Source organism: Staurois parvus, unplaced genomic scaffold (assembly GCF_062004578.1).
Source record: "Staurois parvus isolate SC_StPar_1 unplaced genomic scaffold, SC_StPar_1.0 ptg000422l, whole genome shotgun sequence".
NCBI classification, from domain to species: Eukaryota; Metazoa; Chordata; class Amphibia; order Anura; family Ranidae; genus Staurois; species Staurois parvus.
The window spans coordinates 9859495-9886142 of record NW_028318218.1 but is presented as its reverse complement, the minus strand read 5'-3'; the positions used below and the strand labels follow the sequence as shown (position 1 = coordinate 9886142).

The 26648-nt window shown below is 41.2% G+C and overlaps 1 protein-coding gene across 1 annotated transcript; it reads right to left on the bottom strand.

Annotated features, from left to right (window-relative positions):
* Nucleotides 1–311: 311 nt before the first annotated feature.
* LOC149454653 (aquaporin-2-like) lies at nt 312–11095 on the bottom strand. The gene is made up of 4 exons (XM_089687312.1): nt 10689–11095; nt 10044–10208; nt 6058–6138; nt 312–4346 (listed from the first exon to the last, which is right to left on the bottom strand). Exons 1-4 carry the CDS (start codon nt 11049–11051, stop codon nt 4143–4145), a joined length of 813 nt encoding a protein of 270 aa, XP_089543438.1. The 5' UTR covers nt 11052–11095; the 3' UTR covers nt 312–4142.
* Between the last annotated feature and the right edge of the window lie 15553 nt (nt 11096–26648).

Below are 26648 nucleotides of genomic sequence, written 5' to 3'. Positions count from 1 at the left end.
GTTTAATCCATGTTGGTACATTGGTATATTCCCCGTTGGCAGCCCATGCCCAGCTACCCATGCCCATTTTTAAACAAAAGCTTGCAAACTGACCTACATATATAATGTGTTGTTGTATATAGGTGTCAGGTCTACTATAAAATGGATAAAACAGAGGCCTTCTGTGGTAAGGGTATGAGTGGATCAAAAGATGGCCTTTCTGATGCCAGGAGGAAGTGAAAATATAATGTATCTAACATAATGTAGCTGGCTTGTATGTACAGCAAATAAACTAAAAACATAAACTATTGAAAAACACAAAAAAGTGAGAATACTATATACAACATTATTTATTTACATATAGCAGCTTCATACAAGCAAGTTGTATTTTCACATTAATATTAGCAGTCATACTCAGAGCTAGATAAAAGCAACAAAATTCAGTACCTATAATAGCCAAGTTGAATCAGTCTTCTACCAATCTGACAGAAAAACAAATTCTGATTAGTTGTTATCGGTTTACTGCACATTGAGGAGAATTTACTAAAACTTGTGCAGTCAGAATCTGGAGCAGATGTGGATGACAACCAATCAGCTTCTATTTTTACATTTTCAAAACTTAAAGTAGAATTGGGCAGCACAGTGGCTAAATGGTTAGCACTTCCACCTGGCAGTACTAGGGTGGTTGGTTCGAATCCCAACCAAGGCACCACCTGCCTGGAGTTTGCATGTTCTCCCTGTGCCTGCGTGGGTTTCCTCCAAGTACTCCGGTTTCCTCCCACACTCCAAAGACATGCTGGTAGGTGAATTGGATCCTGTCTAAATTGGCCCTAGTATGTTTATGTATGAATGTGAGTTAGGGACCTTAGATTGTACACCCCTTGAGGGTTGGGGACTGATGTGAATGTACAATATATATGCATAAAGCACTGTGTAAATTGACGGCGCTATATAAGTACCTGAAATAACTAAAGGCAAAACTTTATTTTTTATTTTGGATAGAGTAAAGAAGGGTTATAACCCATCAGAATTTTTTTCACCATCTGTATCCCGTTTTAGAGATTTCCCTTCACTGTCCCATAGCCAAACAAGAAGTCAATGGAAAGCCCTGCAAACTAAGAAAATCTCTTGGGGACCCCCAGGTCACCAGAACGAGTGTCCAATTTGGAAGATTTTCCCTCTACTACTGTTTTGGGGACAACCCAAAATTTGGGATTTTCTTTATTTTTACTTTCAATGATAATGGTACGCAGGAAAAATAGAAAGGAGTAATCTCCTTAATGGGGACACAGACAGCAATAAAATCTGACAGGAGTTCTAATCCCTCTCCATTGTATTCAAAACGAAAAAAACAAAACCTTTAATTATACTTTAAAGTGATATTAAAGTATTTTTTTTTAAATTTAAAATAAACATGTTATTTTTACCTGCTTTGTTCAATGATATTGCACAGACCGATCCCTTACCTCTTCTTTTGGAGTCCCCTGCCAATGCTGTCTGCTCCTCTTTCTTTCGGGTGCCCCCTCAGCAAGCTGTGTGCTATGGGGCCACCCATGTGGGTGCACTCTTGAGCCAGGCTGTGTGCATCCATAGACACACACACACTGCTGGTAAGCCACGCCTCTTCTCCCTCCCCACAGGAGTTTGACTGAGAGCAGCAGGAGCCTATGGCTCTGCTTTCAGAGTCTCCTGCAAGACTAGGGAGTGGAGGAATGGTGCTCAAGCTGGGACAGTGCTGGAATGGTGAGAGGTAAATGTTTTGGGGCGGAGAGGGGGAACTAGGACAGGTAGTGGAGCATTTTGTACCTTAATGTGTAGAATGAGTTAGGCTGGCCATACACTATACAATTTTCTTTCCAATTTCCTTTAGATTTACCTTAAACTATGTAGTACAAGAGCCTGCCTAATTGGATACAATTCAAAGTGTTGTTAGGTTTTACCTCCTATTATATGGTTTTTGGTCAATCTAAACCAAAAATCTCAAGAAAATTGTATAATGTATGGCCAGCCTTAAGGTTTAAAAAACTTTTGACTTTAGAACCACTTTAACTCAACAAGCTGAAGATAGAAGCTGATTGGTCCCCATGCACAGCTGCTATATTCCCCACATTGTGTTTTGGCTGCTAGTGTGCAAAATAGCTTAAGGAGTGCAAGTTTGGCAAAGACGCAACTAAAAATACAAATAACTCCACAAAGCTGGTGCAATAACAGCCTTCCCCCTTTATTGCTAACAAATAATCTCCCACACTTTTAAAAATTAAAATATATATTACAAAGAGCACCTGACACCCCCCACAACTGCCCCTTTTCCTTTTATATCAAAGCTATTCGAGTCTAACTTTGGAAAATGAAGTGTGCCTACAGGAACATTTCTTACTGTCAATGGTAACCATGTTTAATCTCAGCACAGGACTTCAGAAATGGCAGTTGAAAGCTGATTGGTTGCCATAAACAACAAAGATATTAATATTTATTAGATTAATTTGAAACAATTCAAAATGAATGGCTGTAAGGTCTCTTGAAAATGGTCTGCGCCTAAATCATGCTAGTCTAGCAACAGTTCTGACATGTACAACAGAGTTAGGTAGTTCTTATTTGCGGCATTTTAAGAAGATGTTGCTATGGTAGCAACAAATTCAAAAAGAATTATCCCGGGTTTACAAATAAGCAAACTGGCGGTTATGAAGAAGAATAATGTGTTGGCGTACAGAAACATGCCATTGCTCTGTGGGGCATGTTTACAAGAGGCTGTCATGAATGGCATGCCTGGCAGAACTAATTGGTTGCTAGGACTCCAGCAGTCGCCAGCTTCCCAGCAAACATTTATGCATTCAGATGACAGCTGAATGTAAACACATTGATTGGGTGCTGGCTGCCATCATTGCCTAAATACGGTAATGGTCATATTAGATCAATGACGGGAATCTCCTGGCTGGCAACTGAATGGGCCAGGGATGCTTCAGCTGCTAGGATGTTATTGATTGCACAAGTTATAGTGTCCTAGCAACAAAGATGCTGTGCGGCCCAGGCATTGAATACGCACTAAGGGCTGGTTCACACTATAGCAATTCAGTCCAGATGCGCTCTTGATGTGTTTCTGCATGCACATTTTTGACACGTTCTGGTACGTTTTTAATGCATTCCAGTTAATTTTTTTCCCCTCTCTTTTTCTTCAACTTAAAAAGGGAGAAGTGTATTTTGCCGCATTCCAGTACAGTTCTGTGCAGAAAAAATGCAGCCTGTTCTACTTTTTTTTCTGCAAACGGACGGCACTGGAACTGCAAGCACTGATGTGAACTATGACATTGATAACCATATAACTTACTTTCTGTGCGATTTGGATGCAGAAAAAAGCAACTGAAACACATGTAGTGTGAAGAGGCCCTAAAGCTGAAGTCCATTGTGGGCATTCTGGTCTGATTGCTTCCTTAATAAGTACATGTACCTATTTGAAACAAGTACATCAATCTGTTGCAGGCACTTTCATTTGTCTTGCCAAAGCACAACACTATTCTAAATAGTGTCTATGTCCATTTCTAGTGTTTTGTAATATACAATTCTTTCCAGGTTTTTTTTTGTGCCTTCATTACAACTGAAAATCTGACAATAAAATATATACAGTTACCTTTGACTATTAAATGATTTTATCTATCTGTTCAGAATATAAACATTAATGCGTCATTCCCTGGATGTGTTTTAGCTTCTGACACATCAAACTGTTATGTATGTATATATACAGAAAATATATATTTACATGGTAATAATTTTATTTTAAAGGTGATACTTAAACCTTTCACTAACTCAGTTTTCATAGAAACATCTCCCCATAGGTGCTGGCAGAGTGGAGAAAATGAAAGATTGCTGACTTGCTTACTGGGCGAGATTTGAGGCTGTCGTCCGTATCCTTACTATATTGCTAGGTCACTGACCTGATGCAAGGATTAAGCCAATGAATTATTGGGGCATTTGATGCACATACTTGATTGGGGTCAACAGAAAGAAGGAGAACATGGATCAAAGCCCATTACAAACAAGTCAGCAATGTTAGCTGCCATATTTCAGTTCTTATATGTTCTTCCCTGAGGTGGTTTAATGTCAACATTTTTCCAGAGGTGAAAGTGCCGTCATGTAAAGTGTCAGATTAGGGTTACTCATGCTTCGTGTTACACTTTTTCTCTATGATTTGATTGGCTGTAGAGGGAATTGAGGGCTACAGATTGTTTCCTTCTTTCCTCTTTCTCATTCTCTTGTGTGTTGCCACGCAGGATTTCCATTCTCTCACTGGTGGTTATTGAATAGGGTACAAACAGATAGTCATAAACTAGACAAGCCAGTATGGCTCCTGTTATTGGTCCCACCCAAAAAATCTGTAAGTTGGATAAAAAAAAAGAAAGTTTATAGCTTATTCCAAATTTAACTTACTTAACATACAAAAGGTCTTTGTTTTTTTCAGGTGTGATGGAAGAACATTTCCTTATGCCCCATAGGATACATTCAGAATCTTCTTTCATTCTTATGTAGCAATATGCACTATATATCCAAAACTTTGTGAACACCTGACCATCTTGCCAGCTACATGGCCAAATCATGTGGACACTTCTCAAAGGTATTAAGTTCAGAATTTTTCAGTGAATGGCACTGTTAATACTACAACATACAAAGACATTTATGACAATTGTGTGCTTTCAACTTTGTGGAAGGCCATTTTCTGTTCCAGCATGACTGTGCCTTGAGCAATAAACCAGTTCCAAAAAACATGGTATGATGAGTTTGGTATGGAGGAACTCAAGTGGCCCACACAGAGCCTTGACCTCACCCCTACTTACCCTCTTTGGAATGATTTAGAACACCAATAAAAGCCAGGTCTTCTTGATCAAGATCAGAATCTAACCCCACAAATGCTCTTTTAGCTGAATTTTCACACCTTCCCACACATAAACTCAAAAATCTTGTGGAAAGCCTTCTCAGAAGAGTGGACCATGTCTTAGCTGTACTAGGGGCAATTACTCCACATCAATACCAATGGTCTTGGAATGGGATATCCAACAAGTTCATATAGGTATAAAGATAATTGTTCACACACTTTTGACCATATAGTGTAGGAGAGTGAAAGAATATGATTTTGGTTTTTATGAGTCTGTTTCAACTCTACCTTTAGTTTCTCATCTTTTGGTAAACTATGCCATTTTCTACAAGTCCTACCCCTTTTGAGTCATTCCGGAAATCCGTTTAAAGATAATATTAACAAAGAAATTATAAGAAACAGTGAAAAGCAAGTGAGAGCCGCAGGGGATAGGCAAAGAAGACAGGGCTGACAACTCTGTGTAGCACCTTGCCTCTGTTAGGCTAAATGTATTTTTTTTTTATTTTGCTTCACTGTACTCAGTAGAGAAAGGATCTGTTTTTTCTGGTCTAGCCAAGGTTTCCTAGACTGAGTGATTTCTTCTGTCTGTTTCTTGAGGAAGATTCCATAAAATGGAGCCAGGAGGGTTAAGTGAATATTTATCAGACATTTGCCAATCAATGCGAGGGGGCACCCAGATGGTGGCTGAGGAAGGTGATAAATAATTGGGAGGCCTTTCCAGAGGGTTATTTTCCTCTGCTGGGAGGGTTCCAGTTCTCCTGGGGATATTGCCCCTGGGAGGCAGCTAGTATGAGAGAAGATTTGCAGTTTGGGCCTCAGCAGCTTCAGGGTTGAGGGCCAAGAGAAGATTGCTGGAGGAATTCTTGTTGGAGGTCAATATTGGAGTTCTGGTCTGTAGAAAGATCTTTTGTCTCCCTTACTGAAGAGTGTCATATGGAACTTGGGTGGCAAACAGCTCTTGGGATATTATGAGTAAGATCTACTGTGGGACTTTCATGTGTATCTACAGCTTTAGGTTGTTCATGGTTTCTGCAATAAATTCATGAAAAGACATCCCCTAGACTGAGCCTGTATTGCCGGAGGGCATGGAATTGTGACTGTAGCATGATGGACCCTGACAAAATCATGGTCATAAAATGGATGCAGCACAGGACAAAAGAAATAATCTCTTTATAGGACATACAAAGACAATAAATTCTAATGATAATTCTCACCCAGTGATATGTAAAGTTCCCTGTAATTAGTGCAGGACCAAAAGAACGTGCTGGATTCATGGAACATCCCGTATAATAGATCTAAAACAAATGAGTAAAAAAAGTAAACATATGTTTGGAATAATCATTTCATTATGGTGGCTTCACTGTATTATATATTGTCAAACCTCCCTTTTTAAAAGTTTACTTTAGTCAACACTGAAAACTAATCCTTAAAGTATATTTAAAGTGTCACTAAACCCAGGACCCTGCATTCACTATAGCTGGTCTCCCACAGTACGCACAGCATGGAAATGCAATTATTTTAGTAAATATAAACTGCTAAATACATTTTCTAATCAGCAGTTAGAGCAGTCTTGTGACTTCAGCAGAGCATTGGTTAAAGCTTGTAGGAGGAGTTTTCTTTCTGCTCTAGGAGGATGTGAAACCCCTGGCCGTCTGTCTGGACCATGCTGATTGGCCCTGTGCTGATCACATGCACCCTCCCAAGAACAAAAAACAAACCTCTCTAGCAATACACACCAAACTGAGCATGTGAATGTGACTAAGGATTCAGTCTGTATCAGGTGGACATTTCAACAAGAGGAGAGGCAGAGAAGAAAGGATCAAACAGCCCTTTTTACACAATGTGGAGGATTAACCCCTTAGGTTCACAGTGAGTATAACAAGCATGCTTTACTGCATATACAGACTGATTTTATTGTTGTGGGTTTAGCAACACTTTAAGGATCACAGCCTAGCTGCTCTGGGCTTTGGCTTTTTTACCCTGGCACAACTGTACAGTGCCAAGCTGCCTTACTTGTTTTTATCAGTACTCTGTAGACCTATGAACACCTTTAGCTTTGTAGTTTGTAATGGAGTTGTCACAAGAAGAGGTGGAGAAGGGAAATCAACCAAAGCAAGGACACCTGTTTCAGTGACCACTATCTGAGAAGTATTATGTCTTACTTCCTGTTGTGGCTCTGGGACAAAAACAAAAATGTCATGGGCCTTAACTCCCCCAAACCCTATCCAAAAAACATTTCTGGCTTTACATTCACTTTAAAGGGTTTTTTTTCCTAGAAGAGAAAAGAGGTTTATACTTATCTGCTCTATGCAATAATATTGCACATAGTGGCCCCTTACGTCTTCCTCTGGGGTTCCACGCCTCTGCTATCCACTCCTCCTCTTCTGCATGTTCCCTCTATAGCAAGCTGTGTGCTATGGAAGCACTCGTTTTGGTGTGCCTGGCCCAGGTTGTGTGTGTCCATAAACACACACAGTGCAACTCAGCCACAACCCCTGCTCCCTCCTCTCAGGATCTGACTGACAGCAGTAGCTAATAGCTCCCGTTGCTCTTAGTATAGCCTGTGAGAGCAAGTAGGAGGGGAGGGAAGAGCTGCATTTGGGCACAGTGCTGGATAGATGTAGGTAAACAGGGGCGGACTGACAACTCATGGGGCCCCCAGGCAATAGGGGATCATGGGGCCCCTGTGTCCTTGCTCAAACTCAAAAAAGCCTATGAAAAAGGTACCAGGGGCATCTCATGGGGCCCCCTACTGACCCCGAGCCCTCGTGCAGTGCTCGAGTTTCCAAATGGTCAGTCCGCCCCTGTAGGTAAGTGTTTGGAGGTGAGGTAAACAAGTAGCAGAGGTAAAAAAAAAAAAAAATTTAAGGTAAAAAATAATTTGACTTTAGAACTGGGAAAATAGATAGGCCTCCATTGCTGACCTCTTTTTGCAAATGCTGATTGCCTGGAAGTTATGTTTAATCTTCTGACTCGGAACATGCATGCAGCCACTGAAGTAAGACTGAGGTCATAACTTTTTGCTTTCTTCTTCTGGGCTAGTTACTCAGGAAAATTGGAAGGCATAAGATAGCCAGGCAACTAGCAATTTCAGAAGCAAAGGTCTGCAACAAGTTTTCCCCAAAATTACAAAAAGACCCTTATTCAGGCTTGCAGTCTGGGTAGCCATGAAAACAGTCAGAGAGTGCGCCTCTCCCTCCTTCTAGTACCAGTCCAGGCCACATGCTTTTCAACATTTGGAGGCTAACTTACAAGGATGGGGGGCAAGAAATCCTGTTCCTAGACATGTGCATTTTGTTTTGTTCTGATTCATTTTTCGAACAAAGATTTTATTTTCCAAGATTTGGATGTATACAAATCTCCAAATGGACATAGTATAGAATGTCATGGAAATAAAAAAAAAGATATAACAAAATTAACGAATGCACATAATGAGATTGGGTAGTTTGGGCCCGTGGGGAAATTAATTAAACTTTCAAATTCATTTGGATTCGGATAACGAATGGATCTAAATTTCGTTTCATTCTATGCCAGTTGATATTATCCAATCAGCTCATGTCATTTCTCATGATGGGCTGGATATAGCACCCCAAAAAAAAAATCCTTCTGGTTTTAATCCATTCTATTTAATAATGTATTGAATATATAGCAATCATACTGAAAACTGCTAAATTTGTTTGAATCCACCAATTGGACCAACAAATATACAAAAAGAATGCCAAAGACATGAAACAAATTCTGAAAATGAATTGGGGCAACATAAAAATTTGATGAAACTAAATTCTTTAATGAATGAATGCATTCAAAACGAAATGAAACTGAATTTCTGGCACATATCTCTCTCCCCCTTTTAAGGCATGCTTGTCCCAATGTTGAGGGACAAGGGCTTCTTCCCCACATCTAATGCCCCAAGAAGGATTAGTGGGTTATATGGGAGGGACAGAAGGGGAATCTGGAAGCCCTCACAGTATGGGAGTGACCCTATATCTGAGGGAATAAAAACAGGGGCACATTAGAACCCTTTACCCATTCCCATAAACTTGTCAAACTAAAAAAAAACAATGCTATGCAAAAATCTTTTAAGCAAAATTGTAGACACACACAATCTAAATCCATCATCAATAAAGGCGTCCAACAATGTAAATCCTTGACAACCATAAAGACCCACTAATGTGTACAAGTCGCACTACCATTGCTAAATAAGTGATGGCCCACACTACAGGTATATGGTCACTATGACTGATGATAGGTTTACATGGTTGAATGCCAAGACACATGTGGATTGCATCACTGGACAACATGATTGACACTGGATTACACTGGAGCCATTAATAAAATGTTTTTATTGTATTGTAGATAAAGGACTTTTATCAGAGTGTGTGTTTTTTACATTTAAATCCTTGGAAATGGGTATAGGGGGAGTTATGTACCCTGTCTTCATTTTCCTGGAAGGGGTTGATATATAAGGGCTTGTTAGTATAATGGGAGTTACCAAATTCAGCTATTATACCCTCCATATTACCTCCAAATCCTTCCTGGGGCATTGGATGTGGGAAAGAGGTCCTTGACCCTCAACATTAGGACAAATGTGCCATACAAGGAGGGAACAAAGTATCCCTCCAATGCAGAAAGGCGTGTGGCCTGGTCTGGTAGAGCATGGTGGTGGTGGTGGTGGTGGTGGTTTAAAAGTTTACAGGCTTCAAGATCACTTAGATTATTAGGAGTAGGCCAGAAATAATTGGAATTTGTGTAGAAATAAATATATGACTTTACATTTCATCCACGAATACGCTTTCAATTACTTCAACATGTTAATGTGACTTTACTAGTGCAATAGACTTATAACCCTCTAAAAGAAAAAAATAAAATGTCCTCGAAAATTTAGACTTCTGGAGGTGTCAAATTGCTGTGTCATCTGTAGTGCTTAGTAGTTCTTCCCGCAACCGCCATGTCACTATAGGATACAGGCTGGAGACACCACTCCACCACTGCTGTGGGGGTACAGAAAATGAACACTTCCACAAGTGTAAGTTTTTGATGGCACTTCATATGAAAATTTCTTTACAACAGAATGGCGTTCAATGGTCTGGGCAGCAGTAGTGGTGAGTGCCTTGACTGACCATGCCAATTGCAATGCATATATCAATAGTTTAACACAAGCTTAACACTCAGTAACACAAGACAATGATTTATTACATACCCCAAGTAAGTGTCCCAGAACAACAGAAAGTCCGATGGATAAGGCTGGGGACCCAATGTTATCTGACCTCTGACTGTCTGTTGAGCCAAAGATGCAGAGGACCAGTTGAAATGTCAGCACAATCTCAATGGCCAGGGCTTGTCCAGAGGTCACATTGTTGCTTGGCTGTTCAATGACATTATTACATTAATAGTTAATTCGTTTATATGCATTTTACATACTTTAATATGTGCTGGATTTTTTATACTTTAATAACTAATCAGAGCTAAACTATAGAGGATTAATATGAGAGAGAAACCACTATTAGATTATAAACTGTCTTTAATTATTAGGTTTCTCCTAAAATTACACAATATTTATTTGCTTTGCCTGCTTGCTTGAGGGCCATGCAATTTAGTACTGTAGCTAGGAAACATAATTTTACATATCTAACAAATACAATTAAATAATCTCAAAGCTTGTTACCATTCCCAACAAGTATTCCCTCATAAAAATGTAACATAAATAATGTATATACGCTGTAATTTTCCTAAAGAAGTTGCTCTCAATAAGGCTGGCATTCATAACAAAGCACAAAACTGGGTATTACATCTAATACTGGCATTATTTCAGTAACAATTTCAGTCATTTGTAACATAAACTTACCTGATTAACTCCAAATCCTCCTTTGATTTCAGGTGAGACAAACTCGGAAAGTAAAGCTGCTCCTATAACTGCACCCAACATCTGAGCTATGATATAGAAAAAGGTCTGAACTAAAGAGATTCGAGCCCCAACAAGGAGGGCTATGCTAACAGCTGGATTAATATGGGCGCCACTTATGTGACCTACTGCTTGTACCATAGTGCCTATGCCCAAACCGAAGGTGAAGGCTATTTGAAGAACAGTTGGGATGCCCAACGACCATGATAGAGTTGAGCCTAGACCAACAAAGACAAATAAGAAGGTTGCTATCAGCTCAGCTAGAAAGGCCTTGAGACAGAAACCTGCACTTAGTTCTTTAAGCATGGTTATATCCTTTAAAAGCAAAGAAAATATAAACTAAACCGTAATAGATCCTCGCTGGTTACATGATAATCAGAGAAGATGTTGGAGCTGATGTTATATATTGCTTCATGTACCATGATGTCCCAGATAAAGGCGTGGCATAGCTACTAGACAGGATAAAATGGAAAATTTACTATGCATGATACACACCCATGGCCATGCCAGTATGCAATCTATCAATCTTTTTTCATAACGTGACTCACCTTCTAACAGCAGATCTACATTCTGGGAGCTGTCAGCCAGGAAATGCTCATTGTATTTCATACAGTATGTTTAAAAGGCTGCCATTTAAAAATGAAAAGCTATAATTCAGTGAAAAGACACAGGTGAATATGTCCACTGACAAGTGATTTAATTCCAATTTAATTCACTTTCTTTCTGTTTCATATAATTTACATCCTATAATGCAGCTCACATCAACTAACCTCATATAATGTACAGCAAAATGAAAATTGGTCAACACTAGGACACATTATTTTATGTATCAGAAAAAAATATGTTATTTATCATAGTGCAGTGGTATATTGTTCAGCAATATCACCTTGATGTATGGGTACTGGGTTAAAATTCAAGTAGGAAGCTTTTTGCATGGAGTTTGAAAGTTCTTATGCGTTGCATTGTGGTGCTCTGGCTTCTTCTCACATTTCAAAAAAGTTAATAATTAGTTGTGGATTATGTAGCTCAGCTACAAAACAAAAGCACATACTGAAAGATACTTATCAGACCTACAAGCTGGATTTAGAAAAGTCAGAAGAACTAGGGACAATGTTGCAGATGCCTGCTGGATAACTGAAAAAGTCAAAGGGTACAAGAAGGATATCAACATGTGCTTCATTTATGGCAGCAAAGTCAATGTCCATTGTCCTCAGGAAATATGGGTGTACCCAAACATCTCATACATTGTTCTTTTGAGGAACCTCTACACTTATCAAGAAGCCAATATCATGACATAAAATAGAAACACACACCGATTCAAGATCGGCAATTGAAATACGCAAGACTACATACTCTCACCATACCTATTCAACCTGTACGCTGAAGATATATTACGGAAACAGGGCTGGAGAAAGATGAGAGAAGTGTGGTAGAAAAAACATCAGCAATCTCCTATTTGCTGATGACAATATTCTGAAAATGTAGAGGACTTCAGGGGCCTCATAGTGAAAGTTCAGGAAAAGAGTCAAACCATGTGACTTTATCATGAAAAATAAGGTAATGACAACATGAAAGCGGACCTCAAAACTGATGGTGAAGGCAGAGAAAAGGTAGACAGTTTCTTCCTCCTTGAATCAATTATTAAAGCTAAATTCTAGGTATGGATTTTTTTCTATAGTTACATCGGACCAGCATAGGCCAATTTAAGTATGCATATGCCATACCCATAGGACCACTGTGGAAGTGGAGAAGCATAGTAGTAGTCATCACTACTACAGTCATTGCTGTTGTCTTCTGGGTCCTGTGCCAAGCAGCTGCCATGTAGCATAATAAACAGAGGGGGTTGCTCGTTCAAAACAGATGCCATTCAAAGAATGCCTTGCATTTTTCTCAATAAATGAAAAGCATTCTCTGTTTGAATGAGGTGGAGAGGTGGTGTGATGACATCATGATCTGTACTTTGTCCAAAACACTTATCATTGAGGCAGGTGCAGGGTGTTCTGCGAATGATGACTGTCCTGTGCAGGCAATCCCATGTGTTCACAGCGTAGTAGGACAGCTGCTTGATTCAGGACCCAGAAGACAGCAGCTTTCACTGTAGGTGATTACTACAGTGATTCTCTGCTGCCACAGCAGTTTGACAGGTATTATATATGCATACTTTCATTGGTCCAAGTTGGACCAATATACTTTGGAGGAAAATTCATAGCTGGAATTCAATTTTAACAAAAAAAGATCCAGCAGTCAAGAAATATAAGGCAGATTGGCCCTTGACAGAGCAAACACCTACACAAGATCTTCAGAAGTACTGATGGGTCTACAAGTGCAAAGGTCACAATTGTTCTGTCACTCTGTGGATGTAAAGGCTGGAAAATGAAGACATAACGCAGAAAAAAAATTGATTTCTTTAAACTTTGGTATTGGCTAAGAATTCTGTGAATACCATGGACAGAAATGAAAACAAACAAATAGATCATTCAAATCAAGCGTAGCCTTTCATTAGAAGGTCAGATGACTAGGCTAAAGCGGTTTTATTTTGGACATATTATGAGAAGAACCAACTCACTGGAAGAGGCAAATATGCTTAGAAAAGCTGAAGCAAAAGAATAAGGAAACGACCAGCAGTAAGGTAGATAGAAATAATCACAGAAATTAGGACCATGCCATGGCAAAGACTGAAGATCAAAAGACATCACTCTGGGGAAGCACTATCCATGTGGTCACCAGAACTCAACATTGACTTGATGGTATTTTTTAACCACTTGCCTACTGGGCACTTTCACCCCCTTCGTGCCCAGGCCAATTTTCAGCTTTCAGTGCTGTTGCACTTTGTATGACAATTGAGCGGTCATGCAACACTGTAGCCATATGACATTTTCCTTATTTTTTCCCCCACAAATAGAGCTTTCTTTTGGTGGTATTTAATTGCAAGTGGGGTTTTTATTTTTTGCACTGTAAATGAAAAAAGAGCAAAACATTTGAAAATAAAATATTTTCTTTGTTTCTGTTATAAAATTTTGCAAACAGGCACTTTTTCTCCTTCACTGCTGTGCATTGATGAGGCTGCACTGATAGGCAGCACTGATGAGGCGGTGCTGATGAGGCGGCACTGATGGGTAAGACTGACTGATAGCGGGCATTGGTGAGGAGGCACCGATGATGCACTGATAGGCAGACATTATGAGCACCAATGGGCACTGACAAGCGGCACAGATGGGCGGCACTGATGGGCAACACTGACTGGAGGCACTGACAGATGGCACTGACGGATGACACTACTGGGTGGCACGGATGAGTGACACTGCTAGGCACTGATGGGTGACACTGCTGGGCACTGATGGGAGGCACTGCTGGGCACTGATGGGTATCACTGCTGGGCACTGATGGGTGACACTACTGGGCACTGCTGGGTGGCACTGCTGGGCACTGATGGGCGGCATTGCTGGGCATTGCTGAGCATCACAGATAATCAGTGCCTTAAATATCAGTGCAGATCTCCCCTATCACATTTGCCAGTTATTGGCAATACTTTCCTCACTCTGTGACATTCTTGGAGGACGTCCATGGACACCCTCCCAGAACTGGACAACCGTGCTGTAGCAGTCCTTCGGATATAGCGCAGTTGGGAAGCTGTTAATATTAATAGTAATAAAGATAATTATAAATTACTATAAATACATTTACTAAAGAGTTGCATGGCTACTGTGATGGCTCTGGTAACACGTATTTAGCTATTGTACCTTTACTCGATTTTTGCTCTCCTAGTGGTCAGTTCCCATTTTTCGTTTGCATCTAAGTTTGACTCCACACAGTCACCATAGATGTTTTAAAAGTATTTAGATAGTTTTTACAAACATTTTTATTAAAAGCTATTGGTTAAAGAAATGTAATGGTTAGGCTCTAAGATAGTCTAGTGCAGTGGTGGGCAACCTTTTTTTTAACTGAGCCAAATCTCGCCAAAACCACGATTGAAATTTATTTTGAGAGCCACATTTTTAAAACTGAAAATACATCCCCCATAGTAATTCATCCCCCATAGTAATTCATCCCCCATATAGTAATTCATCCCCCATAGTAATTCATCACCCATATAGTAATTCATCCCTCATAGTAATTAATCCCCCATATAGTAATTTATCCCCCATAGTAATTAATCCCCCATATAGTAATTCATCCCCCATAGTAATTCATCCCCCATATAGTAATTCATCCCCCATAGTAATTCATCCCCCATATAGTAATTCATCCCCCATATAGTAATTCATCCCCCATAGTAATTCATCCCCCGTATAGTAATGCATCCCCCATATAGTAATTCATCCCCCATATAGTAATTCATCCCCCATAGTAATTCATCCCCCCTATAGTAATTCATCCCCCATATAGTAATTCATCCCCCATAGTAATTCATCCCCCATATAGTAATTCATCCCTCATATAGTAATTCATCCCCCATATAGTAATACATCCCCCATATAGTAATTCATCCCCCATATAGTAATTCATCCCTCATATAGTAATTCATCCCCCATAGTAAGTCATCCCCCATATAGTAATTAATCCCCCATATAGTAATTCATCCCCCATAGTAATTCATCCCCCCTATAGTAATTCATCCCCCATATAGTAATTCATCCCCCATAGTAATTCATCCCCCATATAGTAATTCATCCCCCATAGTAATTCATCACCCATATAGTAATGCATCCCCCATATAGTAATTCATCCCCCATATAGTAATTCATCCCCCATAGTAATTCATCCCCCATAGTAATTCATCCCCCATATAGTAATTCATCCCCCATAGTAATTCATCCCCCATATAGTAATTCATCCCCCATAGTAATTCATCCCCCATATAGTAATTCATCCCCCATATAGTAATTCATCCCCCATAGTAATTCATCCCCCATATAGTAATTCATCCCCCATAGTAATTCATCCCCCATATAGTAATTCATCCCCCATAGTAATTCATCCCCCATAGTAATTCATCCCCCATAGTAATTCATCCCCCATATAGTAATTCATCCCCCGTAGTAATTCATCCCCCATATAGTAATTCATCCCCCATAGTAATTCATCCCCCATATAGTAATTCATCCCCCATAGTAATTCATCCCCCATATAGTAATTCATCCCCCATAGTAATTCATCCCCCATATAGTAATTCATCCCCCATAGTAATTCATCCCCCATATAGTAATTCATCCCCCATAGTAATTCATCCCCCATAGTAATTCATCCCCCATATAGTAATTCATCCCCCATATAGTAATTCACCCCCCATAGTAATTCATCCCCCATATAGTAATTCATCCCCCATATAGTAATTCATCCCCCATAGTAATTCATCCCCCATATAGTAATTCATCCCCCATAGTAATTCATCCCCCATATAGTAATTCATCCCCCATAGTAATTCATCCCCCATATAGTAATTCATTCCCCATATTGTGTCAATTCACTTACCTTTGCTCCGCGCGTTCCTCTCGCCGTGTTCCCGCGCCGTTCCGGTCTTCAGGGCGGACTGTGAGAGGAGAGGAGTTCATCATGCTGCCCCGCCTACATCCTGACAGCCAATGTGCCGGGTGCCCGAGAGGAGGGAGGGGAGCGGGCGCCCGGCACACAGAAGAGCCGCATTAAATTATGTAAAGAGCCGCATGTGGCTCGCGAGCCGCGGCTTGCCGACCACTGGTCCAGTGACATGGCACTGCTGTCAACCTGGATGAATGTAATTTGTGTCCCCTTTACCCCAGGAATGACACACTCACATATGACTATATAGATCTTTACTTCAAGATGCCACTTGCCAGGAATAAGAATGATTGTCGGACACCCAGTCATTTGATTCATAGTTTCAGTGTGAAGACGATTCTACTGTTGTAGGAATACTCATTTACAATGCTTAAATGGTGGTTCTAGGGATGGTATGGCAAAAAAAAGATGTCACTCAAACAAGGTTTTAAATATTTTCTTATATAACAATTTAAAGTATATTTTTACAAATGTAGATCACAACAATGTTCACGACCATGGAAAGAAATAATGGAGAAACCAATAAACATACAAATACTGAATGCAACTGAATTCCCTCCAAGACACTTTCACAGGGGTATCGTCAATTGCATATAGGGCTCTACGCCATTTCAAGCAATCCCTAATACACCTACAGTATCTGTTCATGATACATCTTGCTGCCCCAGTTAGTCAAGGAGTTTACTTTTTACTTTCCACCGTACAACAGATATACTAGGCTTGACTAATTCTTCCTTTCGCAAACATGTGCACTAGCGGTTTTTTAAAGCTAAAAACATGCTGGATAAAAAAAGCTGGTAATAGAGTTTTTAGTAGCATTGTAGTAGTGTTCAGTTGCATTTAGAAGCATTTAGGAGCGTTTAGGAGCATTAGCGATTTATTAGCATTTTCACAGTACACGTAGAAGAAAAAAGGCTAGAAGTAAAGTTGTTAGAAGCGTTTTAGGAGCGTTTAGGAGCATTTAGCATTTTTTCTGCTGAAAAAACATTCCAAAAACTCTGCAGAACTATTTTTTTTCTGCTCCCAGACGTTGAAGCTTACAAAAATGCTAATAACCTAAAGTAGTGTGCATGGACACATAGGATAACACTATTTAGCTTCTAGGAGCTTAATAAAATGCTGCTGCGCATGGAGGCTTACCATCTCTAAGAACAGTTACCATAGAACCAATGTTCATTTCTGACCACCACCCTGTCTCTTTCTCTCTGTTACTATCTGACAAGCCCACTGGAAGGAAGACTTGGAAACTAAACCCATCCCTGTTGTCAGACCCCACACATGTATCTGATGTTCAAGCATGACTGTCCAAATACTATAAGGACAATGACGCTCCAGAAGTCTCTTTATTGACCCAATGGGAAGCACATACTGTAAGTGCCTATTTCACAGGAAATTTAAAGAAATGATGTCCCCGTCATAATTTGTTTGGCCCTAAAGCAAATGAAGCTAGTTAAGAGTCCCAGACTGATGATGGCCTCATGGTGCAGTTCTATAAGAGCTTTGTAGATGTCCTAGCTTTGCATTTCCTCAAAGCTTTTAACTTACTGATTATTCCTCATTTTCTTTCCAATCTCTAGAGGCACACCTAACGGTGATACAAAAGGAAGGAAAGGACAACACACTGGTGACTAACTATAGGCCGATCTCTAGACCTCTGTAGATGTGAGTTCTCCTTAGTGTGGCAGACTGATGCAACCCCATATTTAGGTATCCAGTAAGCTTTTGGATCTATATTCTCACAATTTCCAACCTGTTCTCCAAAAAGGACAGGCCCTAAAGAACTGGAATAGACCATGTTTTCCTTGATTTGACAGTTCCGTCATTTTAAAAATTAATATATGTATCCCCACGGCCGTGGATAAGGGGGTACCGCCAGTAGTCCTGTACGGGGCCCAAGCAAGCAGGGGGGCCCAGAGTGATGTGGGGGGGACAATTAATGGAACCAATCCCCTGTATGGCTCTCTCTGCAGCAGCTATAAGCTGGCTCCCCCCCCCACTGGCTTTCAGCTGCTGCAAACAGAGCCATACAGTGGATCGGTTCCAGTAACTGCCCCTCTGCAACACCCATCACCCTCCCTGTGCACCATATGTCTCCCCCTGCTGCCCAGTCCTCCCCGTGTGCCCCCATCCCCACAGGGCTGCTGGCTTCCTTCTCCTCTTTTCCGCCAGCAGCTGCCAGCACACAATAGGATACTTTAGGATGGAGAGTGGGGGAACTGTCCAGTAAATATGTAATATTTCCCAGCCCCTTTCTTTCCTGAATGAACACAGTGAGTGATCAGTATTGATCATTGCACTGTTTATTCATAACCAAAGCATAGTATTTTCTTTGGGGGAGGGGGGGTCCTGCTATAGGGTTGGCTGTATGGGGCCCCGTGGTTTCTAACAGCAGCCCTGCGTATCCCCTAGATTATATTGTAAATCTTCAGCCTTCTCTACGTCCTTACAGAAGCTTTTTATCACCTTTACCTAGCACAATAAAAATTCCTAAACTTAGTCTAACTCGACTAACGTTACCTAAGGTAACGGTGGAATTGGTTTACCTGACATACAATGCTATCATTGGGTGTGTCACCTAACGCGAATAGTAGACTGGTATACCCAATACTCCCACAAAGGATGGGTCTCTGTAACCTTTGGCCTCACCTACTGTTCCCTGGCTCACCTCCCATACATCAGTAAAGGATATACCTGTATGTATGTACCTTGCACCCACTCATTAGAGCCACCATACAAACATTCCACGTGACATGCTCTTGCACTTCTATTTCCATGAAAAGAGGCCCCATGATACCTGTTTGAGGCAATCCTGAATTTTCTTGGGATCTCTCAAGCTCTTTTTTGGTGAATTTGTGGCTGCATCCAACCGTTATTGCCTGTTGTTTGTTTTCCAAAAAGGGATGTTCTGTGATAGACCACTTAAACCTCCTAATGCTTAACTCACTAGGTGGACTTATTTTCAAATTAGGCACTTCCTAAATCACCCATAGTGTAGACAAGCCTTCAGTAGGGAGCCTTATCCATTTGAAGCCCTATGTCTATTTGGTGCCCTGCAACAACACCTTATCACCCAGCTCTACACCTTACCCGACTGATCACATTTCTGCAAACTCGCTCTCAACATGCAAACAAATGGGAGACTGAGTTGGAAATGCAATTCAGAGAGGGAGAATGAAATTCATACAACTGTCCATAATTTCATCCCTGGATACCAAACTGCTGTTGAGGTTGTATGATGAAGAAGGGTACCATGTTTGTCATTACTGTTCCCTGCTTCAGCTGTTCTGGAGATGGAGTTTCCCACGCTGCGTTCCGGTGTCAACCGGGACTTAGTCCCAATGTTAAGGTTGCTTGGTGACAGATTCGGCTTCCTGTACATTTGTTTCCAGTTATATTATGATCCTGATGACTGAAAAATGTGTTACATTAATTAGCAGAGAGAGAGAACTAAATATCCCTATTGGACAGAGTGAACAGTAGATGACTCTTCTGCACAGGCAGTTGCTGGGTGCTGGAAAACAGAGAGTGTCTGAGGACTTGGCTGCCCACTGCTACTCTGCATTGGCCATTGTCTATCTAGGTCCCACAGGTGCATATGGCCTACATGCCTAGATGGAAAGCTCTGTCTTTCAATGGGCTACCCTTCCTGAAACACTGTGAAATAAGAATCCCACAACCCTTTTTTAAAATTGTGCTGTACCAAGCTGCATAGTGCTGTGGCACCAGGTGGTTTGGCACATGCAGAAGTGTGCCATGTTTGCTGATGCAAGAAGGCACCATTGAGAATTAATAGAACCCCGAGCATATGCTAAAGAGCAGTGTGTTTGCCTGCAGGTTGGGATTTTGTGAGAATTTTCGACCCTTATTAATGAGAACCTAGCTTTATTGCTCACATATAAATAATACATTTAATGATGTAATAATACAGAACTGCATTCATTTGTTTCTTCTATAACTTCCTGGAGGTCAGGTTTAAAATACATGCATTGGTATTAAAGCATGCTATTACTTTTTTTTTGCTGCATTCTAGAATATATGTATTATTACCGCCTCCACTTTTTGCTATAGTCTATGGTTCAGTCTGTAGAATCTGATGAAGCAGCTGTCACATACACATATGCTCAGACTAGTGCCGAGACATTGGTCTCCCTGATTATAACAGCATACTAATGAAGTTTGAAAGCAGCATTTGGTGGCAGTGGGGTGTAAGTTAGATTGCCCAGTAGGGAGTGCCCAGGAAAAATATACATTTGATTTCATCTCTTTAATGTGTAACATAAATATCTGGATCAATTTGGCATGAATGTGACACAAAATAAAGACATGAACAGCAATGTTCACATTTCCAGTTGTTGCACCATCTGTCCTCATGTAACACATAGTATTACAGCTCCATAGTGATGAAATAGGACTATAGATAGAATCTAATAGACACTTATCTTTCTAAAAATATAAATTTGCTTTCAAATGACACATAATTGCAATGTATACAAGGTTGTGAACTCTTCAGTGGTCATTTATAAACTGGTTAAAAAACAATTTGTAACTTGTAACCCTGCCATATGCAGAGGTAGAGCACCCTGTACATAAAATGATCTTAAGGAATGTTTGATAAATCACTTGCAAGACTTGGGCAAACTCTATCTCCTTGAGGAAATTTACAAGAGATATAGACTGCCTGCTACAGCATGTAAATTACCATAAGCAGGGGCCACGATCAGAAAACTGCGCAGTGTATGGTATTGATTGTACTGCCTGCATCTCACTTGTGAATATTTGAAGCTCATTTAAAGTCTGTGAATGTTTCATACAGTCAGAGATCCTGCAAAGACATTGCTGTCTGATCACTCACAAGTACTGTATGTTTGTTAAAAATTCTAAGAGCCTTGAATACCTGCTCTGGCTGTGGTATTTGACAACTGAATGACAAGTGGTGGGGATTATATCTAGAAAAGGTTTAGAATGTAAGGCTAGATAAAATGTCACGTAACTGGAAGGGAGGTCTGATGAGATGAGGATGGTCTCTCTTACATCTCCAGCCCAGGGCCCCTCATAGGGTGGACAGGTAGCACAAGGGCAAGGAGTGGTAGTAGTACCTCACTGGTCTGTTGATGCAGGTGTATGGGGCCATGGGTCCATGATGTGTGAACTCCCCCTGAAGGACAACAGGCAGAGAACCAGTCACTGGAGCAGCAGGTGCATTGAATACAGGATCAGCAGACTGGTGAGCAGGCAGATGCATGCAAGTGGAGCTACAGAAAGGTAAGCAGAAGACATGCAGGAGCTCAAGTCTGGATCATGGTCATGCAGGCCAGGTCAGCAAATACAGGTTCAGTAGCAGATGTTTGGTCAGGTTCTAACCTAATTTTGGTATCTGATGAGCAGATCAAGAACAAGAAAAGCAGGCAGAAGCCTGGAGCAAGCTGGGGTCATAACAGGAAGGTAGCAAGAGCAGGTCAGGACAAGTCAGGTCGAGATCAGGAAGACAATCAGGACATAGTACACACAGGTCACATGTATTACTGAAGACAAGTTGGCACTGGCCATGTGCAGCTATATATTTTAAATAGTCTGCTTGGCACCAAGAAAAGCAGAATTTGCGCATTTGCTCACCCACATGATTACTCATATTTATGCATAACTGCACCTGTACAAGTCAGCCTGTGCTTGCACATGGACGCTCGTATAGGAGCACCATCTTCCATACTGGCGTGACCTTCCTGACACAAAAATAGAGTGGTGAAGGATTACAACTAGGAAGAACAGGCTCACCTTGGGGTTAGAGAGGGAAGCAAATTGGTCAAGGGAGGCAAGAAGTTTAAATTTGGTTCTGCCTATGCAGATATTTGGCCTTGGGCACTATGATATGATTATGCATTAAAATGGAACTGAACACAAAAAGCAAAGATTTGCTATTTTATAGGAAACATTTAGAAATGTTAACTGTGCCTAAGCAGTACCCTAAAATGTCCCTTTTCTCTTCAATTTCTCCAGAAAAATAGCAGCACATTTCCTTGTGTGTGAGTGTTTGTGGGAACTCCTGTACCTACAGTCTAAGCCGTATATATCTCCAGTGTGAGACCTAAGGCACTGCAACTTCAGACTGATAGTCTCAAGAGAATTGGAGTGAGATTTGGTGATATTACTACTGTGCTGTTCACTGTTTTCCTTACTAGAGCCTCTGACATGTGGAAGACTCTACCTAGATGGCACACCAACTAATTGGGAAAAGATCAGCTGCAGAGAGACTACAGCACTGTGTACATGGCTTATTTTTTACACATTATCTTTCTGGAATGAAGGAATTGTTAACAGCTGTACTACTCACCCCCTAAAGGGCCCGCTGTTAGGTCCCAGGTTCTTTCCCAGTAGGTGCACCAGCAGCCAGGCGCACTGTCACAGTCACTCTTCTGGCTCAATTATCAGCTTATGGGTATTCTTTTTTGATGCTTTACTGCAAAACTTGAACTTGGATGGGTGCAGGGCAACCGTGGAATACTCGAGCAACATTAGGTAGTAACTTGAGGACACCTGTCTCCCTCCCAAAGAATTTGAACTCAGTCCTTGCAGCAGCAATTGATGGGCTGAGCTACATTTGGACACCATGAACAATGTCCTCTTTAAGTAACCATGACTCCAATGAAAGAGGGATAACAGTAGCACACAATCACTGGGATCTCCCACACCGGTCTGTACTCACTAATGTCCTTGAATAATTGTATGCCTCCTTCCAATATCTTCCTGACACCTCTCCTGTGAAGTCTTCAGACCAGATTCCCAAAACAGAAGTTCCTCTGCCAGCCCTAGCAAAGTCCAGTGGAATAGCCCCCCCCCAGCTGGAACTTCTATGAGTAGCGCAGCACAGCTGGACTGCCCAGAAGGACAGCAGCCCTTCAGGCTGGGATCTCCTCTTCCTGCACAAGAACCCCTCTGTTCTAAACCCCAGAATATTTATGCTCCCTCCCAGCGACCATATGGGCACTTTTACTCAGGGATTGGCTAGGACTGCATAAATATTCAGCTGCTGATTTGACTCTTCCAGCCCACCACACCATACCTCCAGAAGGCAGGGCTTGGCAGCAAGCTGGCAATCCAGAAACTAGTAAAACACAGAACAGCCTAAATTAATCACAAGCAGCTCAACTGATTACAGTGGAGCTAAGAACTAAATTTACCTAACCTAGCACCTGTCTAGAAAGGTGCTATAGAGCCTTCACTTATACAATTACAGGCACAGACATGCCCTCCATTAAATATATAGAGCGCAGTATCCCCTGACAATAGAGCAAAGAGAACATGCTTTTCTGTTACAGCGCATATTGCTCTCCTGTGAATCCGGCATGATAAAATAAAGTAGGAAAAGTCTGAACACTGGTTGCACTACTGCTTTAAGATTTTGTATCTATAAATGAGGTGCTCTAATCATGCGCTTGAAGCATGGATACTACTTGTATCTCTTACACCAGCAAGTCGTTCTCACAGCTTGAGTGATTATCATAATAGATACAGTGTCAAAACATAGTTTGTATCTTCAGTTGGAATAAGCATAGTAATTTTGGCAAAATAATTTCATCCCAAAAGCTACCTATTTCACCGTTTACTACTTTTTCACCAAAGCAGCAAATCTCAGTTCTGCTCATTGAGTAGCTAAGGCACAATTTGCATCAATACAATTCATGCCCCCTTTTTCACCTTTATTTAGAGTGTGTTTTTTAGTAGTTTGATTTCTTTCATTTACTGAACTTTGCTTTGTTTTTTCATTTGATTGTGCATGTTAACTTTTTTTTTCTATTGTGTTTCTTTTTGTGGTGAAAAAAATGTAAACTAATGAGACCAATAAGGGGGCATTTTCTGGCACCAAAATAGGCCCAGAATAGTTTGAAGGAACTTCTGTAACCCTCATAAGCCATTTAAAGGCCATTGTAACACCACCGAAAACTACCGTAACCACTTGCTGACCGCGCCATAGCCAAATTAAGACTAAAGTGCATTCATCCAGTTCTGGCAGGGCATCATATGACGTCCTCCCAGAACCGTGCCCTCCGTCCCCCCTTGCGGCGTGCACCTGGCACTCTCTGTGATCGCAGTGCCCATCAGTGCAGTCTATCAAATGCCAATCAGTGCTGCCTATCAGTGCAACCTCGCCAACGCACATCAGTGAAGGAGGAAAATTACCTTTTCAAAAGTTTTAATTTTTTCCTGTTTAGCAAAAAATAAAACACCCATTGGTGATTGAATACCCCCAAAGGAAAGCTCTATTTGTGTGAAAAAAAGGATAAAAATGTCATATGGGTACAGTGTTGCATGACCGCGCAATTGTCATTCAAAGTGCGACAGCACTGAAAGCAGAAAATTGGCCTGGGCAGGAAGGGGGTGAAAGTGTTCGGTAAGCAAGTGGTAAATTTTGCATTCCTCATTAACTACAATGCATTACTCCGAAATTGTGAAATTTTACCAAAATCTACAAAATTAGAACAAACTTTCTGAGTTAATCAAAACTCTCAGTTTTACTCAGCCCTCATTTTCCATGTATCCAGTACATGTGCACAGTGCTGGAATTAGACCATGGGGGGACTGGGGGAATTCAAGTTCAGTGGGCCCCTTACACAAAGTAATTGGAAACGACAAATTATACATACATAGAAATGTTAAAAGAGTTATATTTCTGGAGCATATACATGTATGCATGTAAATACAGCTAAACTTCAAGTACGATTTTTTTGTCAAGACAAAAGACATAGAACATAGCTATGCTGCTATGTACTCTTCAGTTTCAATAGATAACAATGGCTGACTCAATTTACACAACATTTAACTCTACATTAGTGAATGCTAAAGTTTTAAGTTGTTCAAAGTTTTACCAACTTATAGGTGAATGCATCACACTACAACGTCTACATAAGGCCTCTTTCTACACTTGGCATCTAAAAGACAATTTTAAATGAGCTCCTCAAACTGTTTCATCTCTAGAGCATCCAGTAGGCACAGAGCACTTCTCTTGGGTCATTGTGGTACTTTAGATAATTCTTTATCAGAAACTGTATATTTCTTGATGTGTCCGGTTTTTTATCTCCAATAAAAATGATTGAACAAATGATAATTTTTTATCAGTACCGATTTGGTGAATGATCTCTCTCATAAACAACTAGTGACCATTATGTTCAAATATATTCTATAGTGCCACCCCCAAAGGAGTCGCTTTGTTTGATGGGTCCTTCTGTTCTGCAGGTGGTGCACATGAAGCTGTCCCTTTAAGAGTGTGCAATGGATGGCTGATGAACTGCTAATTAAAGTGGTTCTAAAGCCTTAAGGTTATTTTTACCTTAAAGCATTCTATGCATTAAGGTAAAAGCCTTCTGCACCTTGATTCTCCCACTCCCCTCCCCCCTTATACTTACCTGAGCCCCATTGTGATCCAGCGCTGTGTATGAGAGTAAGGCCTCTTTCCTCTCTGACTCTCCTCACTGGGCAGATCGATAGCAGCGGGAGCCATCAGCTCCTGCTGTTGTCAATCAAACTCTGTGATGAGGGAGCTGGGGCGGGGCCATGATCCCGCTGTCTGTGTCTATGAATTCAGGCAGCAGGGCTCAGGAGCGAGCCCGCATGAGTGCCACCATAGGAAGCACTGTAAGGCACTGGATTAAGAGGAAGAGCCAGGAGTGCTGTTCGGGGACCTGAGAAGAGGAGGATTGGGACTGCTTTTCAATCACTTTAAGGAATAGTCTCTATTCGCATTGCCAGATTAAGGGTTAAGCTCAGTTGATTCTGCTCACCACTCCAAGAACACAACAAATCCAGTCTGATAAGGCTCAATCTCTCAGCTTCTTAATCCTCAGTTTGCTCAGTCTCCTCTGTTGTGGACACACACGGTTGTAATGTCAGCACAGCTCTGATCCAGCACATGGACACTATAGGGGTTCAGTTCTCATGCTGTCTGGTGTGGGCAGCAGGTCCATTCAGCTCCGGTCCCAGCACCCAGGACTCCGGTCTTCAAATGGGTCCTCTCCTTCTCTGTCAGTGGGAGCACAGACCCCCAACAGCAACAGGTCTGCACTTTCTCGTTCCCCATCCTGCACTGCCCCAATCTTTGCAGAAATGCGCAGGAAATGTTCTGTGCTTTCTTCCCCTGGTGTACCGCCAGAGCTAATGGCCACTACTCCTCGACCTCTCCGTGGCTTTCAACACAATCAACCACCCCCTCCTCCTCAAAAAACTACACTCCCTTGGCCTCAGAGACTCCACTCTCTCCTGGCTCTCGTCCTACCTATCATAATGCTCCTTCAGCGTTACCTATAATGCTACCACCTCCTCCTCACTCCCCCTCTCTGTTGGGGTCCCCCAAGGCTCTGTCCTCGGGCCCCTTCT